The following is a 19147-nucleotide window of genomic DNA, read 5'->3' as shown; positions in this document are numbered from 1 at the left end:
TCGTTGGTCAAGTGCCAGTAAATACTGGAGCTGATATTTGTGTCCAGGTTTGACTCCAAGGTCCCACATCTTTCCATTTCAACAAGTTTTCGTAGTAAATACCCTCCTACTTTATGTTGGTAATGCAAGAAGGTAATGGATGCAGCATGTTATTCTAACTTTAGTTTTAAAAACCAAATAGAATAATTTTATTCTATAGACACCTAAATGTCTTAAGTGTTTTTATGCTTCTACTTATGGCGTAAGCATTTAATTTGCTAAAATAAATGGTCCTAGACATACTACTTATGTGTAACATAAAATAAGAGTTGAGGTAATTTGAGTTTATGCAGTTTCTTTTGAGTAATATACACAGACATCTTTAAGTAGTTTAGGTTGCCTAGTGTAGTATCTGCTAAGTTTTGCCAAATTGTAGCTTCCTTTTCTGCATGTGTAATGCCAGATGCTCATTCCTATAGTTTTTTCTTCAATGAATTAATCAGTATTTCTTTTACATGTCACAAAACACCCAAGTAATAGGCAGCTAGACTTTTTCTTCAGTTAACTGTCTTTTGCACTTCACAAAATAAGATAGCCTTGATCATTTTTTTCACTCTATTTATAAAGTTATATTAAAGCCACAAAAATATAAGAAACTACTTTTAAGATGGAATTTTAAGATTAATACTGTTTTTCATTTTAGCACTTTTTCAGCCGTTAACTCCAGGCTCTCGGGAATTTGAAGATGTTTTAAATATTCTCCACTCATCTTACCTTGAACCAACTTCAGTAGCAAATTTTAACTACAGGCGTGCTTGCTTGATACATAACGAGCTTTTGGAAAAGGAGGTATGTTTTAGATTGTGCCTTTTGTAAGATTCTTCAGAACCAGTTAATAGCTGGTATTTGTTTTACTTTTTTAAAAAAATGCTGAAGTTCTTTGGAAAGCCAAATTATGAAAGGGAAAAACAAGTTTTAAATGACATGTTTTTTCCCCTAAACACTATTGATATTGCACTGTGTTTATCTGTGTGTTACTGTGTGATTGTATAAAATAACTTCTTTTATTAAAAATGAATTTTAAGCATAGTGATAACTTATTGTTTAGTGGCATCATTGTAAATTCATCAGAAGGCTTTTGATCTTTCAAGCACATGTTAGTTAAGTGGAATCTCTAAGAGTGTGTTGTGTCTTAGGTTCCAAGGTTAATGAAATAAGATGTGCATTTATTTTTAGGATATGTTTAATTTTTCCCTTAATTATTGCCAGGTAATTGAATTGAATTTAATATCATTAGTAGAAATTCTTAGTGAGAACAAAGGGGAGTATTTGAGACTTTTAGGTAGTGAATTAAAGTTTCATGTACAAATTAGAATACTGTTTGAGTTTTGGTTTAGGAAAAGCCATAATAGTCTTGGAGTTAATACAGATGACATGTTTGGAAATATTTGATGTGTATACTGCTTTCTAATGCACATGAAATGCTATTAATTTTGTACTTTTAAAGTTGGTTAATCCAGTGCTGTCAGTATTTAACTTTGAAAAGATCCCTAAAGTAACTAAATGTTACTGGCTCCCAGAGAAAATTAAAACCTTGGTAGTTTGATGTGGTTTCATGGTATGATAGGGATTATTTGTTAATTCATATAAAAATTTAGTCTAAAACTTCATTATATTATTGAAGATCAGTAATAGCCTGAATATTGCATGTAAATCTGTTAGATACAGGCTCCATATCTGTATGTGTCTAAAAGTGAACGCTAGCAGTTTAGGGTGACTTACAGTTCAGATGTACTTAGATCAAGTCACTCTTATGGGTATGGAGCATGGCTTATGTACTTGGCACTGAGAATACAGTTGCAAAGAAATGAAACATTTTTCCTTGTTGTAATTGGGTTTATAGTCTAGAAGTTGGTCATTAAACAAAGATTTATTAAGCCACCTACTATATGCAGTGGGTCATCCCTGGTGGCTCAGTGTTAAATAATCTGCATGTTAATGCAGGAGACGTCTGTTCGATCCCTGGGTCGAGAAGATCCCCTGGAGAAGGAAATGGCAGCCCTCTCCAGTATTTTTGCCTGGGAAATCCCATGGACAGAGAAGCCTGGCGGACTACAGTCCATGTAGTCACAAAGAATCAGACACCACTCAGCAATGAAAACAACTATATGCTATGCACCATGTCAGATAAAACGAGAAATCCAAAGATAATCAAAATATGAACTTAAAAATCGATGGGAGGGACTTCCCGGTGGTCCAGTGGTTAAGAATCAGCCTGCCAGTGCAGAGGGACACAAGTTCGATCCCTTGTATGGAAAGATCATACATGCCATGAGGCAGCTAAACCCATGTGCCACAACTATTGAGCTGCTCTAGAGCTGGAGAGCCACAGCTCCGAAGCCTGAGTGCCCTAGAGCCTGTGCTCTGCAACAAGAGAAGCCACTGCAGTGAGAAGATCCTCTAGAAGAGTAGCCCCTACTTGCCACAACTAGAAAAAGCCCGTGGCAGCATTGAAGACCCATTGCAGCTTTTAAAAAAAAAGTGTGGTAAGATTTTAATAGAATTTTAGTTAAAATTGTTTAGCACTAGAGGCTTATTTGACTATATTTTAAGACTAAAGAGCTAATTATAATGAGGAAAAAATGAAGTGCATAAATTTCAAGGAGAGAAAAGATAATTTCCATTTTGGTAGGTTTGGAATTTTTTTGCTGTGCCTCACAGCTTGTGGGATCTTAGTTCCCGGACCAGGGATCATAATTGGGTGCCTAGCAGTGGGAGTGCAGAGTCCTAATGACTGGACCACCAAAGAAGTACTGATCTGGAATTTCTGAGAAATTCCTGAAACTCTTTACTTGAAAAACATAGACACGTGCTAAGGCATTGTTACAGATTTAATTTCATTTAGTTTACAGAAAAGCGAAGAGAACTGAAGTTTGATGGTCGTTTAGATAAAGAGCTTTCAGAATCCTATGCATTTCTGATGGTTGATCGGTATAAGGTAAGTGAACTCATTTTATAAAAAATAATTTGAAAATGTTTGCATTGTAGGTTACTAAATTTGCAGTTATTCAGTACACTTGATTTTTATAAACTAACAATTTGTTGATGTATAAATGGAAAAGTGATTTAGTAGCGCAGAGTATTTCATTGTTTTGTGATTTGTTTTTCAGATATGTTCATTTTTTTCTTTGATCAGAGCTATTTCCCACCCCCCCAAATGTAATAGATGATAAATACTTTTCCTTTTATTAAAGTAGATTATCAGGTGGGAGGTGGGAGGGAGATTTGAGAGGAAGGGGACATATGTATACCTGTGGTTTTTTCATCTTGTTATATGGCAGAAACTAACATTCTATTGTAAAGCAATTATCTTCTTACTAAAAATAAAGATCAAAAAAAGTAGATTATGTTCTCTATTGCAGATTATATGTGCTGAGAACTATTTTTTCTCCTTTGATGTTTAGATGGATTACTATCTCTCAAATATTTTGCCAATTCTAATTCTCCCTAAAAGGGAATGCTTATATATACGAATGTCGTGAATTCTGAGTATCTGTCCGACTTGGCATAAACAAAAAATAGATTTCAACTATGGTTACATTGGAAATTTAAACCAGTTTTACACTGATATTTAGTTGTTATAAGTAAACTAGCATGTATATTTATAATTTCTATAATGTAAAAATATAGTTTAGAGGCTTGGATTTTACTTAAAACGAGTTTATTGAGTATCTTTTCACATTTTTAATGTAATGTGACTGCAAGATGGCATGTTTTGTTTATTTAGGTTCAGAGCATATGTGAAAAAGGACTACAGGTGGGCCAGTCCAAAATAACAATTCTTGGCAATCCTTCCATGGGTAATCTTTTTTTCTTTTTCCATATACCTACTCCTAAATTGCCCTTTAAAATATATTACCTAGTTTTGCTGCAAATCCTGAAAATTCAATTCATGCATGCTTGTCATGTTCCCAGAAAGAGAGACTAGTTTCAGGTTCTGCAGTGTAAAACCAGTTTTATTCTTTGTTTCTGATTTTGCATACTTGGAATTGAACAAGGGTTATCTTTTTTTTCTTTTAATGTCTTAGTCTAGTCCTAGTGATACTGAGAAACTTGATTAGTTTCATGTTATTTTTCTGGTTTTATTTTTGCTTTGGTTCAATATCATCTATCTTTACCGTCATTACATTTTTTTTTAAAAGTGTGATACCTTTTATCTCTTGTAACTATCTCTTTATCTCTTATTATAATCTTATAATATCTCTTATAATTTTATCTCAGAATATTATATAATTATAATACTTAGGTTTAGATTTGGACTTTTTATATTTGTGTCTTTATTAATAATTCTTTCATTTGTCTCTTTACTAGGTGTCTATCTTTCTAGGTATGCTGATTTACTACAAGCTAATCCTTTGGAAGCTGGGGCAGTGGGTGATGTGGTTATTTTTAAAATAATGAAGGTAATTTTGACTTTAATAATTAATATATCAAAGATAACATTTGATTTGTATTAGGAGTTTGATTAAAAGCCAGTAGTTGCTTATGTTTGGTATATAAGATACTTTTTTAGAGAGATTTGCCATCTTTAATCTGAATTTACTGAACCTTAAAGTTAGCTTTCCTTTCCAACGAAAAGAATGAAAGAGGGAAATATGTTGATAATGTCACTTAAGCAAGTGAAGAGTGTTGTGAAGAAAGTTTTTATTTCCTTGTATTAAACAAATTCAAAACTTTTTTTCTAGGGCAGGGTAACTTTTTCTTACTGCTTCAATATTGTTAAAATGTTTTGGCTATTACTTTATTACCAAGTATTAAAGAAAAAAAACTGTTATAAATGATCTGTATTCAGAGGTATACTATCATATTGATGTCATACAGTCAATAATAAGGTTTTGATGGACGTGAAAGGTTTTCTCTATTTTAGGGTAAAATAAAGAGTGTGTATGACCCCATGGGTGTAAAAAGTTCAGAATCTGTATTAAGTAAAAGTGCTTCGGACCCAACACCAAAGCATGAATGTCATGTGTCGAAGAATGTTAATAGAATTACATCACTTCTGGCTTATAGAGCCTATGAGCTTACTCAGGTAGGTGCCTGGATCCACTTTAGTGTTATGACCTCATATCAGTTTGTCACTAAATACTTTAAAATATCTCCCTTTCAGTTCCCTCTGCCACCACACTAGTGTAGACTTAGCACTGCCATCGTCCAGTGATTCGCCCTGCTGTTTGTTCAGTGTTTGCCAGACAGCTCAGAAACATACAGTGGTCCTCCTCAGGGTGATATTCAGATTCCTTAGCCTTACTAGTTCTCCCTGCTTGTAGATTGACCTCCAGCCTGTTTTTTTGTATGATTCCTGCCCTCTGTGATCTCATTTCATCTTAAAGCCTTGGTTTCTCATGGCCTGAAAATTCCTGTCTGATAAAATATTACTCAACCTTCAAGGCAAAGTTAAAGCCCCCTGAATTACCTTAATTCTTATACTTTGTGTTACTGATTTGATAGATTCTATTTTTATTAGTATTTTTCTAAAATTAAAGCAGTTCATTTTTTAGCTTTATTCAGGTATAATTGATTTATAGTAAACTACACATACCTAAAAAGTATAATATTTGATATCAGTCATGGTTTTATATGGTGTTTGACTATAAAGGAATGTTACTATTTTTTTTAATGTGTATATCTAAAGGGATTGTGTATAGAAATGGTGGTGCTCACCTCCTGGAAATGTTCTCTTTTTTTTTTTCTCCCTTTCTTTGATGTTTTACTTTATTTACATTAAAAAAAAATTTATACTTTCTCCTTTGTTTTTGAAGAATCTCTGTGGGTAAGACCTTTTAGCAAAAATTATATTCACCAAAATCATCTGGACTAACTCATTTCATTGCCTTCTGGCAGTAGTAGTATTGTCACCGATGTTTGTAATCTCTGCCACCTTCCCTATATTGCCTAGTCTGCAGTTGGAGTCAAGAATTTGTTTTTCCTTTCAAATAATGAGCATAGTAGTAGTTTGCTTGAGATTGTGTTTTTACTATTTTATTTCCACATCAGTGGCTTTTGTGAGCTGACATGGAAGTTAGGCTCCATTTGTTACGTTTTTTTGAGGGGATTTGTTGCACATTCCCAGTGGTCAGCTCTTCAGAAGCTGAGGAGCTGAAGCAGCTCTTCAGAAGAACTTTTTTAGTATCCTGTCATTTGAGATACATATATACATACAATGCGTGTGTGTGTGTATATAAGCACAATATTTTTATATTATGAAATTAATATAAAGTACAAATTATTTTAAATAAATTGACAGGCAGTGCTTAAAGATAACTTTTCATTAGAGGTACTTCAATTATATTGTGTTTCTCAGGTATCAGGCAGATAAATATAACATTCCACTCTGTAATTCTTGCCTTCTTAAGAGAGGTAACTTTGTGTTTTCTTATTTTTAGTATTATTTTTATGAGTATGTCTTTGATGAGCCAAGGCGAAGACCAAGACACGTGTGTCCATACGCAGTTGTGTCTTTTGCTTATAAAGACGATATACAAACTCAGAAGTTCATACCTTCATCAAGGTAAGACTTGTGAATCTTACATGTCATTTAGAATCTGTTGTCACGTATCCTGCACTGCTGAGTTAGGAGGAGCACTTTACATTTTTTTGTTTTTGCTTCTCTTGAAATTCATTAAATACAGGATTGTTCATGATGACTTTTAAGAATTAAATTAGAAAGACAGATGTCTGGAAATAAAAACTAAAATTTCCTAAAACCTCATTGATTAACCTTTTTTCCTGATACTGAAAATTTGTGTAGTTGGTATCAGTGCTGTTTTTTGTTTTGTTTTTGGCTGCCACACGGCATGAGGGATCTTAGTTCCCTGACTAGGGATCAAACCCTGGCCCTTGGCAGTGAAAGTTCAGAGTCCTAACCACTGGACTGCCAGGAATTCCCTCAGATGCATTTTTTTTTTTTTTGGCTGCTCTGGGTCTTGTTGCTATACAATAGTTGCTGCAAGCAACTCTTTAGTTGAGGTACATGGGCTTGTTGTAGTGGCTTTTTTTGTTGCAGAGCACAAAATGATCATCCTCTGGCAAACTGTACATTTACTTTTTGACTGTTTTCTGTCTTCCTTATGAGATTGTAAGCTCTGTGAAGGCAAGGGTTTTGTCCTCCCTATAATTCTGTTATCCAGAACTATGCCTAATAAATAATAGAAGCTTAGTAAATATTTATTGAACAATGAACATGTTTAAATATGATTGAGGCTATTTCTTCAAATCTCATCACCATAATCAAGTAATTGACAGAGACTTTAAAGGACTAGATTCTCTCCTGATGGGTATTTTTGGGGAAATTTTTGAGGCAAGTAAGTAATTCTGATTTTTCCACGTAGACTTGGGTTTATTAAATGTTATAATAAGTAATTTGTTCTTCATGCTTGGAAGGATTTAATTTTTTTGTACAGTATGCCATTGAAAATAGCACTTCTATCAAGGTCCTGAATGTTAACTTTAATGTTGTTAGCAATCAGTAATATTTCTCTTTTTTTTTTTAAATTTATTTGTAGATCTAACAGCTTTAATGCAGATAGAAACACAGGTAAGATTCTTGTATTTCTTTCCTTTAGTTTTATAAATCAGAAGAATTATGTTGAGTAAAGAAATAAATGCTTTCTTTATTTTTATAATGAATGAGACTCTGCAAAGTATGAAAAAACTGGAGGCCGTGTTATGATGTAGCATTGACGCTTGGTTATCCAAACATAAGGTCTCCTTTGAGAATCTGCTGGTACTGTGAATAGTCCAAAGAATTGTAGCACTTTGATTGATAAAGGTAAAAAAAATAAAACAAGCTTCACAACTCAGACAAGTATTAATTTCATCAGAGATTTAGAGTTAAAGAGAGAAGATTAAAAGCAATATTGACATTTTCTATCTGCAAGTTTCTCCACAATGAAAAGAACGCAAGTGAAACCTATGTAACATTGTGTGGAGTTCCTGTAGTTGACTGGATTTCTCCTTTGGGGGGAAGTGGAGGGCAGTACTGTATTGTCTTTGCTCCTCAGCATTCTGATAGGAGGATATGTAGGCAAATAAATTTGTTATCTCTTTCATCTGGAATAATTTTGTACGAGAAGAGATACCCAAAACAAAAATCTGATTATTTGAATTCTCTGTAAATAGAAATGTCAAGACTTTTTTTTTTTTTTTTTTGGTAATTGTTCTACTAAAACTGTTTCTGGATATTTTTCCCCTTTTATCTAGTAAACATGTATTTGCTTCTGGGCTGCTGAGAGTCTGAGTTGTGTCATTTTTCTTTTTATTTAGATAAATTTAACTACACGTTGTGGAAAGGACAGCTTTTAAATAAAGGAAAGCTTTTGTGTTATATTTCTCTGAGGTCAGCCACTCGTGCTTTTTTGCCTATCAAGCTGTAAGTATGTTGTATTGTAGGAAAGTAGCAATTAGTTGCTAATTATTCAGTTCTTATGTTTAAATTTTGTTTCTGTTTTTCTTACATTTAACTTTTACTTTGATCCATAAGAACTTAAATGTTAATACTGATTTGTTTTTTAAAAAAAGATTGATTTGATAACCTGGAAACTTGGGTTAAAAAAAGCTCTCTGCTTTTCTGTCTTGATTTGCAGATAGGCTAAATAGTTATATTTACATTTAAATGTACATTTAAATTTAAATGTAAATTATTTATATTTACAGTTATATTTACATAGTTACATTCATGGCATGAAACTTTTTCTTAGTGATTTAAATATTAAAAGTGATTTTTCGAAGTTTTGTCATATGTAGATACATTTTTTATTTAGCAATTTGAACATGATAGACTTAAAAGTTAACACTTCTTTGTTGAAAACATTTTGATGTGGTCAGTTTAGTTAAAATTTATAGGCTGTTTTCAGTCCTTTGCAACATAAGTCGGAATAGAAAGATTTAAAATGATCTTTTGCTACACCACAGTAAATGTTATGGGCCCTCATAAATGGTAGAAGAGCAATTTAACTGTTCATACATGAATTGCCTTTAATAAAATGACAACTTTTTATCCTTTGTGGCTGGCAAAATTGGTGTTAGCTTCTGGCTTAAAGAAAGAAGGTTGGTAATATTGCTGGGCTATTTAGCTACCCGTATATACATGTGAACTTCACATATCAAATATCAAGTATGATATTAATAAATACGCTCATCTGTATTCCATCCAGATACATGTGTCTGAGAGAGAGAGAGTGATTGAGAGAGAACATTACTAGAGTTAAAAATACAGATAAGGCAAATAAGCCTTTTCAATTTTCTTTCAGTCCTGAGAAGTTAGATGTTGAAACAGTTATGAGTATGGATCAACTGAAACAGAAAATCCCTCCAGCGCTATTTTATAAGGAAACTTACTTTGGTCCAAATGAAGGTAGAGCAATTTAATTTTATTACAATATGTAAGAAGCAGACTTGATTTGAATACTAACTGTATTTTTTCTTATGTCAGTTTTGAAGAATGGAATGTATTGCAGCCTTTATGAAGTTGTAGAAAAGACAAGGATTGGAAGTAACATGGAGAGTTTGCTGCAGAAACTAGAGAAGGAGAAACTTGTGAGTTAAAGGTTTCCAGATGTTCCTTCTTCTTCCTAAGAAACGTGCATATTAATAAGTGATTATGGTAACATTTCAGTTTATTTCATTTTTGCTTCTGAAAATACCACGAAGTCTCTGTTGTTGCCATTTGGTTAAAAGTGTTATGGTCTTTTGGTGCTTTTCTATTTTAGCCATGACACTAGATCCTCTATAGACTAGTCTTTTCCATGAAGTATCTTGATTGTGTTTTGTGACTGTGATATTCAGCAAGTACTTATTATCCCATTTTTATGCAGGGTATATAGTTTGGTAAAGAATGAGACAGGAGACTATTTTCCTGGATTATGTGGTGAATGGAGTTACTCGTTTGTTCAGTAGAGACTGTGCCATGTTTGAAGATTCAGAAAGAACAAGGCCCTTGATGAGGTTGAAAGTATAAAAATAGTAGAGGGTAAAGTGGTAGAAAATAGGGCTAGAAAAGTGTGTAGGGGGCTGTGTTGTGCTCAAATGTTTGTACGTTTGGACTTGATAGAAATAGATTTTAAAGAATGGGATGAGGTTTTGATTATGTGTGTAATGTGATTAGAGCTGTGTTTTGAAATTTTACTTTGGTTTCTCTGTAGAGAATGAATTGAGAGGGGAGATGAGGTACGAAACTACCATTTAGAGTAATGGTAGGTGTAATGAAAAAGGATAATGAAGAGATCGATTTAAGGGATATTTACTAGGTAGTATCTAATTTAGTGCATATTGAGTATATTGAGTTTCGGTGAAGGGATTACTGGTTCAGGCATCAGACTGTGATGGATTCAGGAATGAATCGAAAATGGTTATGTGATGCTATTATGTATAGGTTAGTTGAAGGCGAGGAGATGATTGCAGGAAAGAGTGGCTATTCCATGATTTCTGTTAACATGAGGTAGGTGAGCTTGTGTTCAAATGTTTAAGGGACATTCCAATAGCGAGGAATAGAGTTTTTTTTGCACAAGTATGCTGTTTAATACAAAGTTTTCAGCAGTTGTCTTTTTACTCCTCATTTTTTGAGCCTCACTTTCCCAGTAGTCAAATGGAGAGTTGTAGCAGTGATTTTTTTTTTTTTTTAGAACTTGTGACTTGATAGATGACTACATAGAATTTCATTGTATGGTTATACATTTGCTTAATCAATCCATCGTTTATAGGTGGGAGAGTCAAATATTATATACAGAATTTATAGGCAGAGTTTGTACACTTATTAGCAATAACTTTGAGATCAGCTATAAAGCTGTAGGTTAGGCATCTTTGAACACACGCATATGCACATTTACATATATGTGGACATCCATTTACATTTATCTTTGTGTTTCTTACCCCCCCCCCACCTCCCCCAACCCCGCCAAGCTCATCTGTGATACAAGTATTCCTCATGATCAAAATCTATTCAGTTCCTGAGTTGATTAAGTGAAAGTTTAGGTTGTAGGTTTGGATATAATGGAATATTGAGTTATCCAAATCTGTTCAGTTCTTAAATTTCATAGAATGCATATTGTGAATCTGGACAGTGAGGAGTTTATCACAAAAATACAATGTCTGTTTAGTGCCTAATAGTGAAAATCAGGATAGGAAGGATACTAGCATTTTGTTCTTCACCTGAGCAAGTATAAAGTTAGGTTTTTGGAGGACTGGGTCAGAATCAAGAAGTAAAGTAAGATCCTGTGTCTTAGAGGGCACAGGTATTCCATAAGGATACACCACGTGAATCTAATGAACTGACATTTTGTATAGCTCCCCCCTTTCCTGCAAGCCCCATTGGGAATTATTCTATTTATAGCTACGTCCTTCATAGTTGTCGTAATAATGGGAGGTACACTGGGGACTCTTGGGTTCTAAATAATTTTATCCTGAATACATACAGGAGATATTCTGGATCAGAGAATTACCTTCTCACAGTAGGTAATACATGTGTTGGCTCTCCTTTGCTCTATTTTGTACCCTTAGGGTAGTGTATCCAGACTCAGGTCGGTTAGTCTATGCAAGTAGTTGGACAGTCCATAGGCAACGGGTGAGATGATTTTTCCTACATAAAGGGAAGGAGGCAACCATTTCCCTTCTCTCCTGAAAAGATATCCTTGAAAATGTAATCAATGTTAACTCCAACCTTTGGTGAATAGTCTTTTCTGGAGCCAGTTAGCCCTCTTGGACCTAAATACCTAGGGAGATAACTCTTCAGTCTTCCAGGCACCGTGGAACTTAACCTAGGAACCTAATCTGTACTGTAAACTTTTGTGTGCTCACTTAGCACTTTTAGGGGAGATAGGAGAAATGTATCCTTTTGGATCAGAGCAGTAAACTAGGAAATTGTCTATAGATGTAATTCTTAAAATGTGTGAAGAGTGTAATATTTCTGGGGGAAATGAAAACAAACACTATATACATTTCTGCATGTCAGAAGGCTAGGGCTTTTTGCAGGGACACAGAATTCAGGAAAGTTGTATTTTCCCACAGGGATATTTATAAGATAAGTAAAATACTAGACTCTCAGTTGATGGTCAGTGAAATTAACTCTTTATTCATTTATTTTTTGACTCTTTTTTTTTTTTTAATGTTATTGGAGTATACTTGATTTATAATGTGTTAGTTTCAGGTGTACAACACAGTGAAGTCAAATTCTTAAAGTTGACTTTAGTACAAGAAAAAATATGATAGAAATGTTCCTAAATTTGAATATTGTCTCTGATATGAATTTTTGAGTCTCTTGGTGTACATATTCAGGGTAATTTTTTCTCAGGTATACATTTAGTATATTAGATTTATTATTTAGAAGTAGAATTACTGAATCATAACATATGACTGGCTTTACAAAATCATTTTAAGTGGTTGTACCAGTTCATACCCTCAGTACCAAGTTCCCGTTAACTCACATCATCATAATTACTTGATATAGTCAGACTTTAAATGTCTTTTAATGTTCTGTTGCCAATTTTTCCTTTTCAATGTCTTGTGGTTTTTAGTATGGTTTATTTACAGTATTGTGCTAGTTTCAGTTATATAGCATAGTGATTCAGTACTTTTGCAGATGATATTCCAACACAGAGTGGCTTGTGTCTTCGTATTAGTTTGAGGAGCTGCATGTTTATTCTGGGAACTGATGCTCGGCTGTGTGCTGTGATCTGTTTCATGGTTTACACTTGCCTTTCCGCTTTATTCACAGTGTTTTTCGGAGATTCATAACTGTGATGTAATTGAATTTGTCTGTCTAAATGTTAAGTACTGTTAGTGACTTGTTTAAGAAATCTTCCCTTGCTTCTAGATCTTATAGATAGTATCCTATATTTTTTTGAATGTGTTATGATTTTTCCTTTTGGCACTTAGCTTCTTCCTTAATATATATGTATTTTATTGAAGTATAGTTGACTTACGGTGTTCCAGGAGCACAGCAAGGTGATTCAGTTATACATATACACATATATTATTTTTGAAATTATTTTCCATTATAGGTTTTTATAAGATACTGACTATAGTTCCCTGTGCTATACATTAAACCTTTGTTGCTTGTTGCATATCTGTTTTTTTGTTAGAAATCTAGCATTCTATTCATACTAAGTCAAACAAGTAGAATCAAAATGTCATAAATTTTTTGTTAGGCAAAAATTCTTAAATTTTCTTGAATATTTTATAAACTTGTATACAGAAGTTTTTCTACTACACTTGATAAAGGCTTGAGAAAGAACATCAAGAAAAGAGGGGGGAATTGGAAAACATAAACTAAATGAAATGGGAACACTGAATATGAAATAGAAAAAGTGAAACTAGGTAAAAAGTAAAAGATAATCATATAGTCCAGGTGTTTTTAAACATAACTGCTCATTAGAAACATCTGGAGGAAAAAAAGCAATACCTGGGCATCTGTGTTTTTCAAAGAATTCCAAGATAATTCTGATATGCATCTGACACATAACTTTAAAAAAAATCTATGCATATGTATTTTTTTTTTAACTTTTGTGTGATACAACACACAAAAGGATTCCAGTCTCATTTTTTCCCCCAATATGAATCTAACAAGTTGTTCCTGAACCATTTACTAAATAGTCCATTCTCTCTCCACTAAGAAGTCTTGATTATCAGGTAGGGCAAATTGCCCACTTTTTTCATTGCTTTCGGAGTGTTTTGCTATTTGAGATTGAGCTTTTTTTTTTCTTGCCCCCAAAATTTAAAAATCAGTTTACTTTTTAAAAAAAAATCTTAGAATAAGCTTGTTGGGTATATTATGGTTTTATTTATTTTCAGGAAATGGTTGATTTCTATTTTTAGAAAATGTACCAAGTGAGGATTATTTTTATAGTGTTTTTAATCGCTACTGTGAGCATTTTTACAAATAGTGTTTTATTATGCTGTCTCTTACTAGTACTTTTCACCAAAGGTTTGTTGCCTTTATTCATCTGAAGAACCAAATTTTGGTTTTGATCCTCCGTTGTACTTTTGTTTTCGTGGTCTCTTAATTTCAACTATTAGTTTTAGTCTACTTGGGAGGGGTGCTGGTATTTAGTTTTTACTGACTTCTTACATAAGATAAAATGGTCAATGAACTTTGAGTTCCAGGTACTTTTTTAGTTGCTTTCCACATGTTTTAATATGTAGTGTTTTCATTGTTTTTCAGTTCTAACTGTTTTTTAAAGTTTCCATTATGACTTCCAGTTTGTGACGTGATGTAGAGGTATATTTTTAAATTTTCAAATGTATGTGAATACATTTTTTTCTTTGAATTGCATTGAAATCAAGATATGTAATTATTTGAAATTTTTTTGAGATTTGACTTTATAAAACTCTGTCCAGTTTTGTATGTGTCCAGTCTGGATTTGAGAAAAATGTGTATTATTTAATTGTTAAATCCTAGGGACACAATTCAGGTTGACAGCTGTTTTCCCTTAGCACTTTGACTGTATATGCTACAAGGTCTTCAGGCTTCTATTTTTGTTGAGAGATCCAGTTGTAGTCTGATGATGGTTTCTTTGTAGGTCATTGTTTTTTTCTGGTTGCTTTTTAAATTCTTTCTTTGTCTTTGATGTTCTACAGTTACATTAAATATATCTAGGTGTAGATTTCTTATTTATCCAACTTGGTGTATATTTTTTCATGTTTATAGATTTATATCTTTATTTCTAATAACTAAGAATGTTTTAGTCATTATCTCTCGGATTATACTTCTTCTTCTTTCTCTTTTGATTGACTTCTTAGGACTCTGAAGCATCATTCTGTTCTCCCTGTCAGTCTGTCTTGTGTTTTTTGCCTTATTTGTACTACATTTTTAGTCATTTCATCATAGGTATATTCTAGATTGCAAATTCTTTCTTTAGCTGTGTCTTATTTGCTGTTTAATCAATTCATTGAGTTTCTAATTTCACAGAATTTATTTTTAATTTCTAAAAGCTATCTTAGGTTCTTTTTGAGGTCTACCTTTTTCTTTTTTAAACAGATTCTTGTTAATTCTTTCAGAAAGATTTATTATGTGCCAGAGACTCTTCTAGGAGGTAGAGATTATATTCTGATGTTCCCTTGGTTATGTTTCTTAATTGACTCACCATTTTAAAATATACAATTAAGTGATTTTTAATAAATTTGCAATGTTATGCAACCATTGCCACTATCTTACTTCAGAATATTTTCATCACCCCCAAAAGAAACTTCCTATTTACTAAGCATTCACTCCATATTTTTCCCTCTCCCACCCTCTCCCTCCACAACCAGTCTCTGGCAACTAGTAATCTACTTCCGTCTTTATGGTTTTTATATTGTGGACATTTTATATAAATGTGATCGAGTAATACGTGGCCTTAGTGCCTTCTTTCACTTAGCATAATACTCTTAGGATTCATCCTCATTATAATATGTATCAATACTTCGTTTCCTTTATTTCACTCTGTGGATAATGCCACATTCTGTTTGTCCATTCATCAGTTGTTTCCACTCTTTAGCTATTAAGAATATTGTTGCTGTGAAATGTGTATGCCAGTTTCTGTGTGAACATGTTTTCTTTCATACATGTTATTTTATATATTTTATCTGATGATTCCAATCTGCAGTCCTTATGTATTTGAGTCTGTTGTCTTTGCTGAATCTCACTCAGGGTATGTTATTTTTCAGAAGCTTGACAATTTAAGATTCTGAGCTTAATATTTTATATTTTTAATACTCTTTGTTTTCATTCCTGTAACATTATCTGGAAAGCCAAAATGTCAGTAGTAGAATCTGGTAATATAAATCCACAGACTGGGTTAATAATGTTTTCTGAGGGAGGAGGAAGCAGTAAGGTGTAATAAATAGAGGCATCAGTACAGAATTCACAGGTGCTTCCTTTTCTGCAGGATTGAAAAGTGTTTGGTTTGACGCTACAGATGTTATTGCTGGCGCTTCTGTCTGCCTGAGTAGTTTCTGGGTTTAGATTCCCTGTGCTTCGTGCGTCTCCGGGAACATTGAGTCCCTTCAGGGAACTAGAGCCTTTAGGCCACTAAGCCAGTTGGGGGTTAAAAGAAAAAAAACCCTTGGCATTTGCAGTGGATGAGAAGTTAAATAAATCTAATTATGTTTTTTCTCAGCAACCACAAAACATGAAGCTGTTACTCATATCTCCCAGTTTTCTGTTCTGACAAACCAAGAGTTTGGGCAAAATGTTAAAGGGATATGATACATAAAACATTTTAAGGTTTTAAATCTGAAACAGACGAGCACCCGGGGCAACCAGGTCCGGAGCAGGTGGCGAGGGGTTGCTGACACAAGTGGGGCGACGGCTGGAGAGGCAGGGGAGCGGCCCAGGGCCCGCCCGCCCGCAGGGCTCCGAGCTGGCCGCGAGGGTGGGGAGAGACCCACAGCCCTCACCGAGGGAGGCCGCGGCCGCCAGGCGACTTGGCTGCGTGGGGGCAGTAACGGGAGAGGGGGCCCAGGTAGGGGGGGGCGGGGGGCGGGGTCGGCTGCCCTCCCCCAAGGCTTTACAAAGCGTGCGCACTAGCCCCGGGCTAGAGCGTGAGCCGCCACTGCCAAGGTGCCTCCAGCGTCCCCAGGTTGTGTAACCATCCAGAAACACACCATAGAGTCCTCTTTCAGCAAGTATTCTTGGTTAAGTCATGAAAATGGAATTGGAGCTTGTTTTTCCCCTTTGTATAGAAGTGAAGGAGGAGACGTCAAAATTCGACTCTGGTGGGACTCGAAACCACATCATTTGAATAACCACACCCCGGCAAGAATTCCAATGCACTATCCATTGTGCCACAGAGCGAACTAAAATGGACTGGAATGGGTGAATTTGACTCAGATGACCATTATATCTACTACTGTGGGCAAGAATCCCTTAGAAGAAATGGAGTAGCCATCATAGTTAACAATAACAGTCTGAAATGCAGTACTTGGATGCAATCGAAAAACAACAGATTTATCTCTGTTCGTTTCTAAATCTGAAACAAATTTTGCAGATGTGTTGTCCACTGTACTTTTGGGTTTTCAAGCAGTGCTTTTATTAAATGGTAGCATAGTCAATTTAGCCCTTTAAATTATTGGTTCTTACACAGACTTTGTTTACTGGAGTTGTGTCATGGACATTTATGTAGCACAAGTTTTCTTCCAGAATCCAGAGTCCCTTTGCGTTCTGCTGCCATACTCAGTTCTTCCTTTACTGAGTATACCCTTTCTTTAATCCAAAAAATACTGTGAACTATTGCAGTAGTTGGTGAACTGAGTTCTTCGTATTACGTTGTTTTCTTTCCTCCAGTGCTATCAAGTTTTCTCTATTTTTTACGGAAACACTTCAGCTCAAAAGGGTATACTCTCCAGGGCATTTCTGGCTAACTTGGCATTTTTGTCTTCTTACAATCTTGCCCTTGATCTTTCTTTCTAGATTTGTCTTAATGTTTCTCCTAGTCTCTGCTTACCCTTGGCTAGTTGTAAGTACTCTGATGCCTGCAAACTGTCCATCGTGTTGTAACTCTGCCTCGTGATGTTGCCTCTATTGAAATGTCTTTCCCACAATCTTAGGCCCTTGGCAATGTACCCATCCTTTGAACTCCACCTCCCATACACTCTAAATATGTTTTCCCTTTCTGTTGCTTTGTAAAACTTCTGAAGACCTTTCCTGTCTATCTAATTATTGATATTTCTTGTGTTACTTTCACTACCCAGTTAAAAACTTCTTTTGATCAAGGATCTTGTGCTGCTTGTCTCACTTTATCTCTGGTAAGGCAGGATTACTTTACATGTGAAAGATGTTCATTAAATATGTGAAGAAATAGATTATAGCAACACTTTGTATTTGAAATGAGCCTGAGCTCTTGAAAGGCAGCAATTTGACCCTACTTGTTTCATATCTCCAACATGTAGCACGCCACCTTGGCAATTTTTAACATGGCTTCTGAATTGCTGAGGAAAATATTTGAAGTTTTAGTTTTTGTTTGGTTCTGTTAGTTTCAAGGAAAAATCAGCTAATTGATTTAACAGTTACTTAGAATTCTTTCAGTAATATTTTCTCATTAAAACTGTGAAAACTTAAGGAATTCTTAATTAGTTGGAATCCGGTTCGCAGAGAATTGGTAGGGTTTTTCTCTAATTCAGTAGCAGTACTTTTCCTTAAAAAGATAAAAACTTTTTGCTTTCCTTGCAATTAGTAGGAACTGCTTGCTATGTTTCTGCCTTCTGGTGAATAATAAAGCAGATTCAACTTTTTCCTTCTTCCAAAAATGCAGGTTCTTGTTAAGCCTTTGGGAGACCGAGGATACCTTTTTCTTCTCTCTCCTTATCAAATGGTTCCTCCATATGGTAGGTGATCTCTTTAATTTTTTATATTTTCCTTTAACTTTTTCAAAGTTAATACATATTGCTAATGAATTTCTGTTGTTTTTTTTTTAGAACATCAAACTGCTAAGCCTCGAGTCTTACATGCTTTGTTTCTATTTCAAGAACCTAGAGGAATAGTTCCTTGTAAGTTCATTGGCTATCTAAATCTAGTTACATATAGATAACTGCATTTTAGTGCAAATTTTCAGGTAACTCAGCATTTTGACTTTCTTACGCCATGTTTTGGGAAATAATGGAGATATTAAGAGGTATTAACAATATAAAACACAAATTATATGGCTTTTTTTCCGTAACAATGAAAAATTATTTTGGTTTTTATCAGTGTTTTCACTAACATTGATTGAAATTGTTACAGTAATATAGCTTAGGTTTTCAGGATTTCTAAGATTTTTTTTTTAAGCTTAGTTCATTTTTGCATTCAAATTTTAGTAATGTTAAGTGTATCGTGCACTAGGTTACATATTGGACCATTCAAAATTAATAATCTTCACACTATTTTAGAGAAATTTTTCTAGTCACCATTTCTAATGGTGTATTAATAATGCTGTGTTAAGGTAAAGTTCTCACTGTTAGATTAAAAGTGAGATTCATGGGAATTTCCTGGCAGTTCACTTGTCAGGACTCTGTTTTCACTCCTGAGGACTCGGATTCAGTCCCTGATAGGGGACCCAAGATCCTTCAAGACCTGGGGCATGGCAAACAAAAAAAGAGAGAGATTCTCAATTGTAGCAATTCAGTGCCTGCCTATCTGCTTATGGGGATAGAGTTCATGTAA

General features: G+C 34.3%; 1 protein-coding gene across 4 annotated transcripts in view; it reads left to right on the top strand.

Moving 5' to 3' along the window:
- The window catches only part of TASOR (transcription activation suppressor), a 48358-nt gene that overhangs the window by 7473 nt on the left and 21738 nt on the right, over positions 1-19147 (top strand). For all 4 annotated transcript variants that reach the window (XM_043443569.1, XM_043443571.1, XM_043443568.1 and 1 more), the window contains exons 2-13: positions 683-828; positions 2885-2977; positions 3767-3839; positions 4351-4442; positions 4907-5068; positions 6423-6547; positions 7542-7573; positions 8302-8407; positions 9288-9391; positions 9470-9573; positions 18261-18333; positions 18424-18495. In XM_043443569.1, coding sequence (XP_043299504.1) covers positions 683-828; positions 2885-2977; positions 3767-3839; positions 4351-4442; positions 4907-5068; positions 6423-6547; positions 7542-7573; positions 8302-8407; positions 9288-9391; positions 9470-9573; positions 18261-18333; positions 18424-18495 — 1182 coding nt within the window. The remainder of the gene's footprint in view (positions 1-682; positions 829-2884; positions 2978-3766; positions 3840-4350; positions 4443-4906; positions 5069-6422; positions 6548-7541; positions 7574-8301; positions 8408-9287; positions 9392-9469; positions 9574-18260; positions 18334-18423; positions 18496-19147) is intronic.

The sequence above is a fragment of the Cervus canadensis genome, chromosome 22 (genome assembly GCF_019320065.1).
Source record: "Cervus canadensis isolate Bull #8, Minnesota chromosome 22, ASM1932006v1, whole genome shotgun sequence".
Taxonomy (NCBI): Eukaryota; Metazoa; Chordata; class Mammalia; order Artiodactyla; family Cervidae; genus Cervus; species Cervus canadensis.
This window is presented reverse-complemented; position numbering and strand designations above follow the sequence as displayed.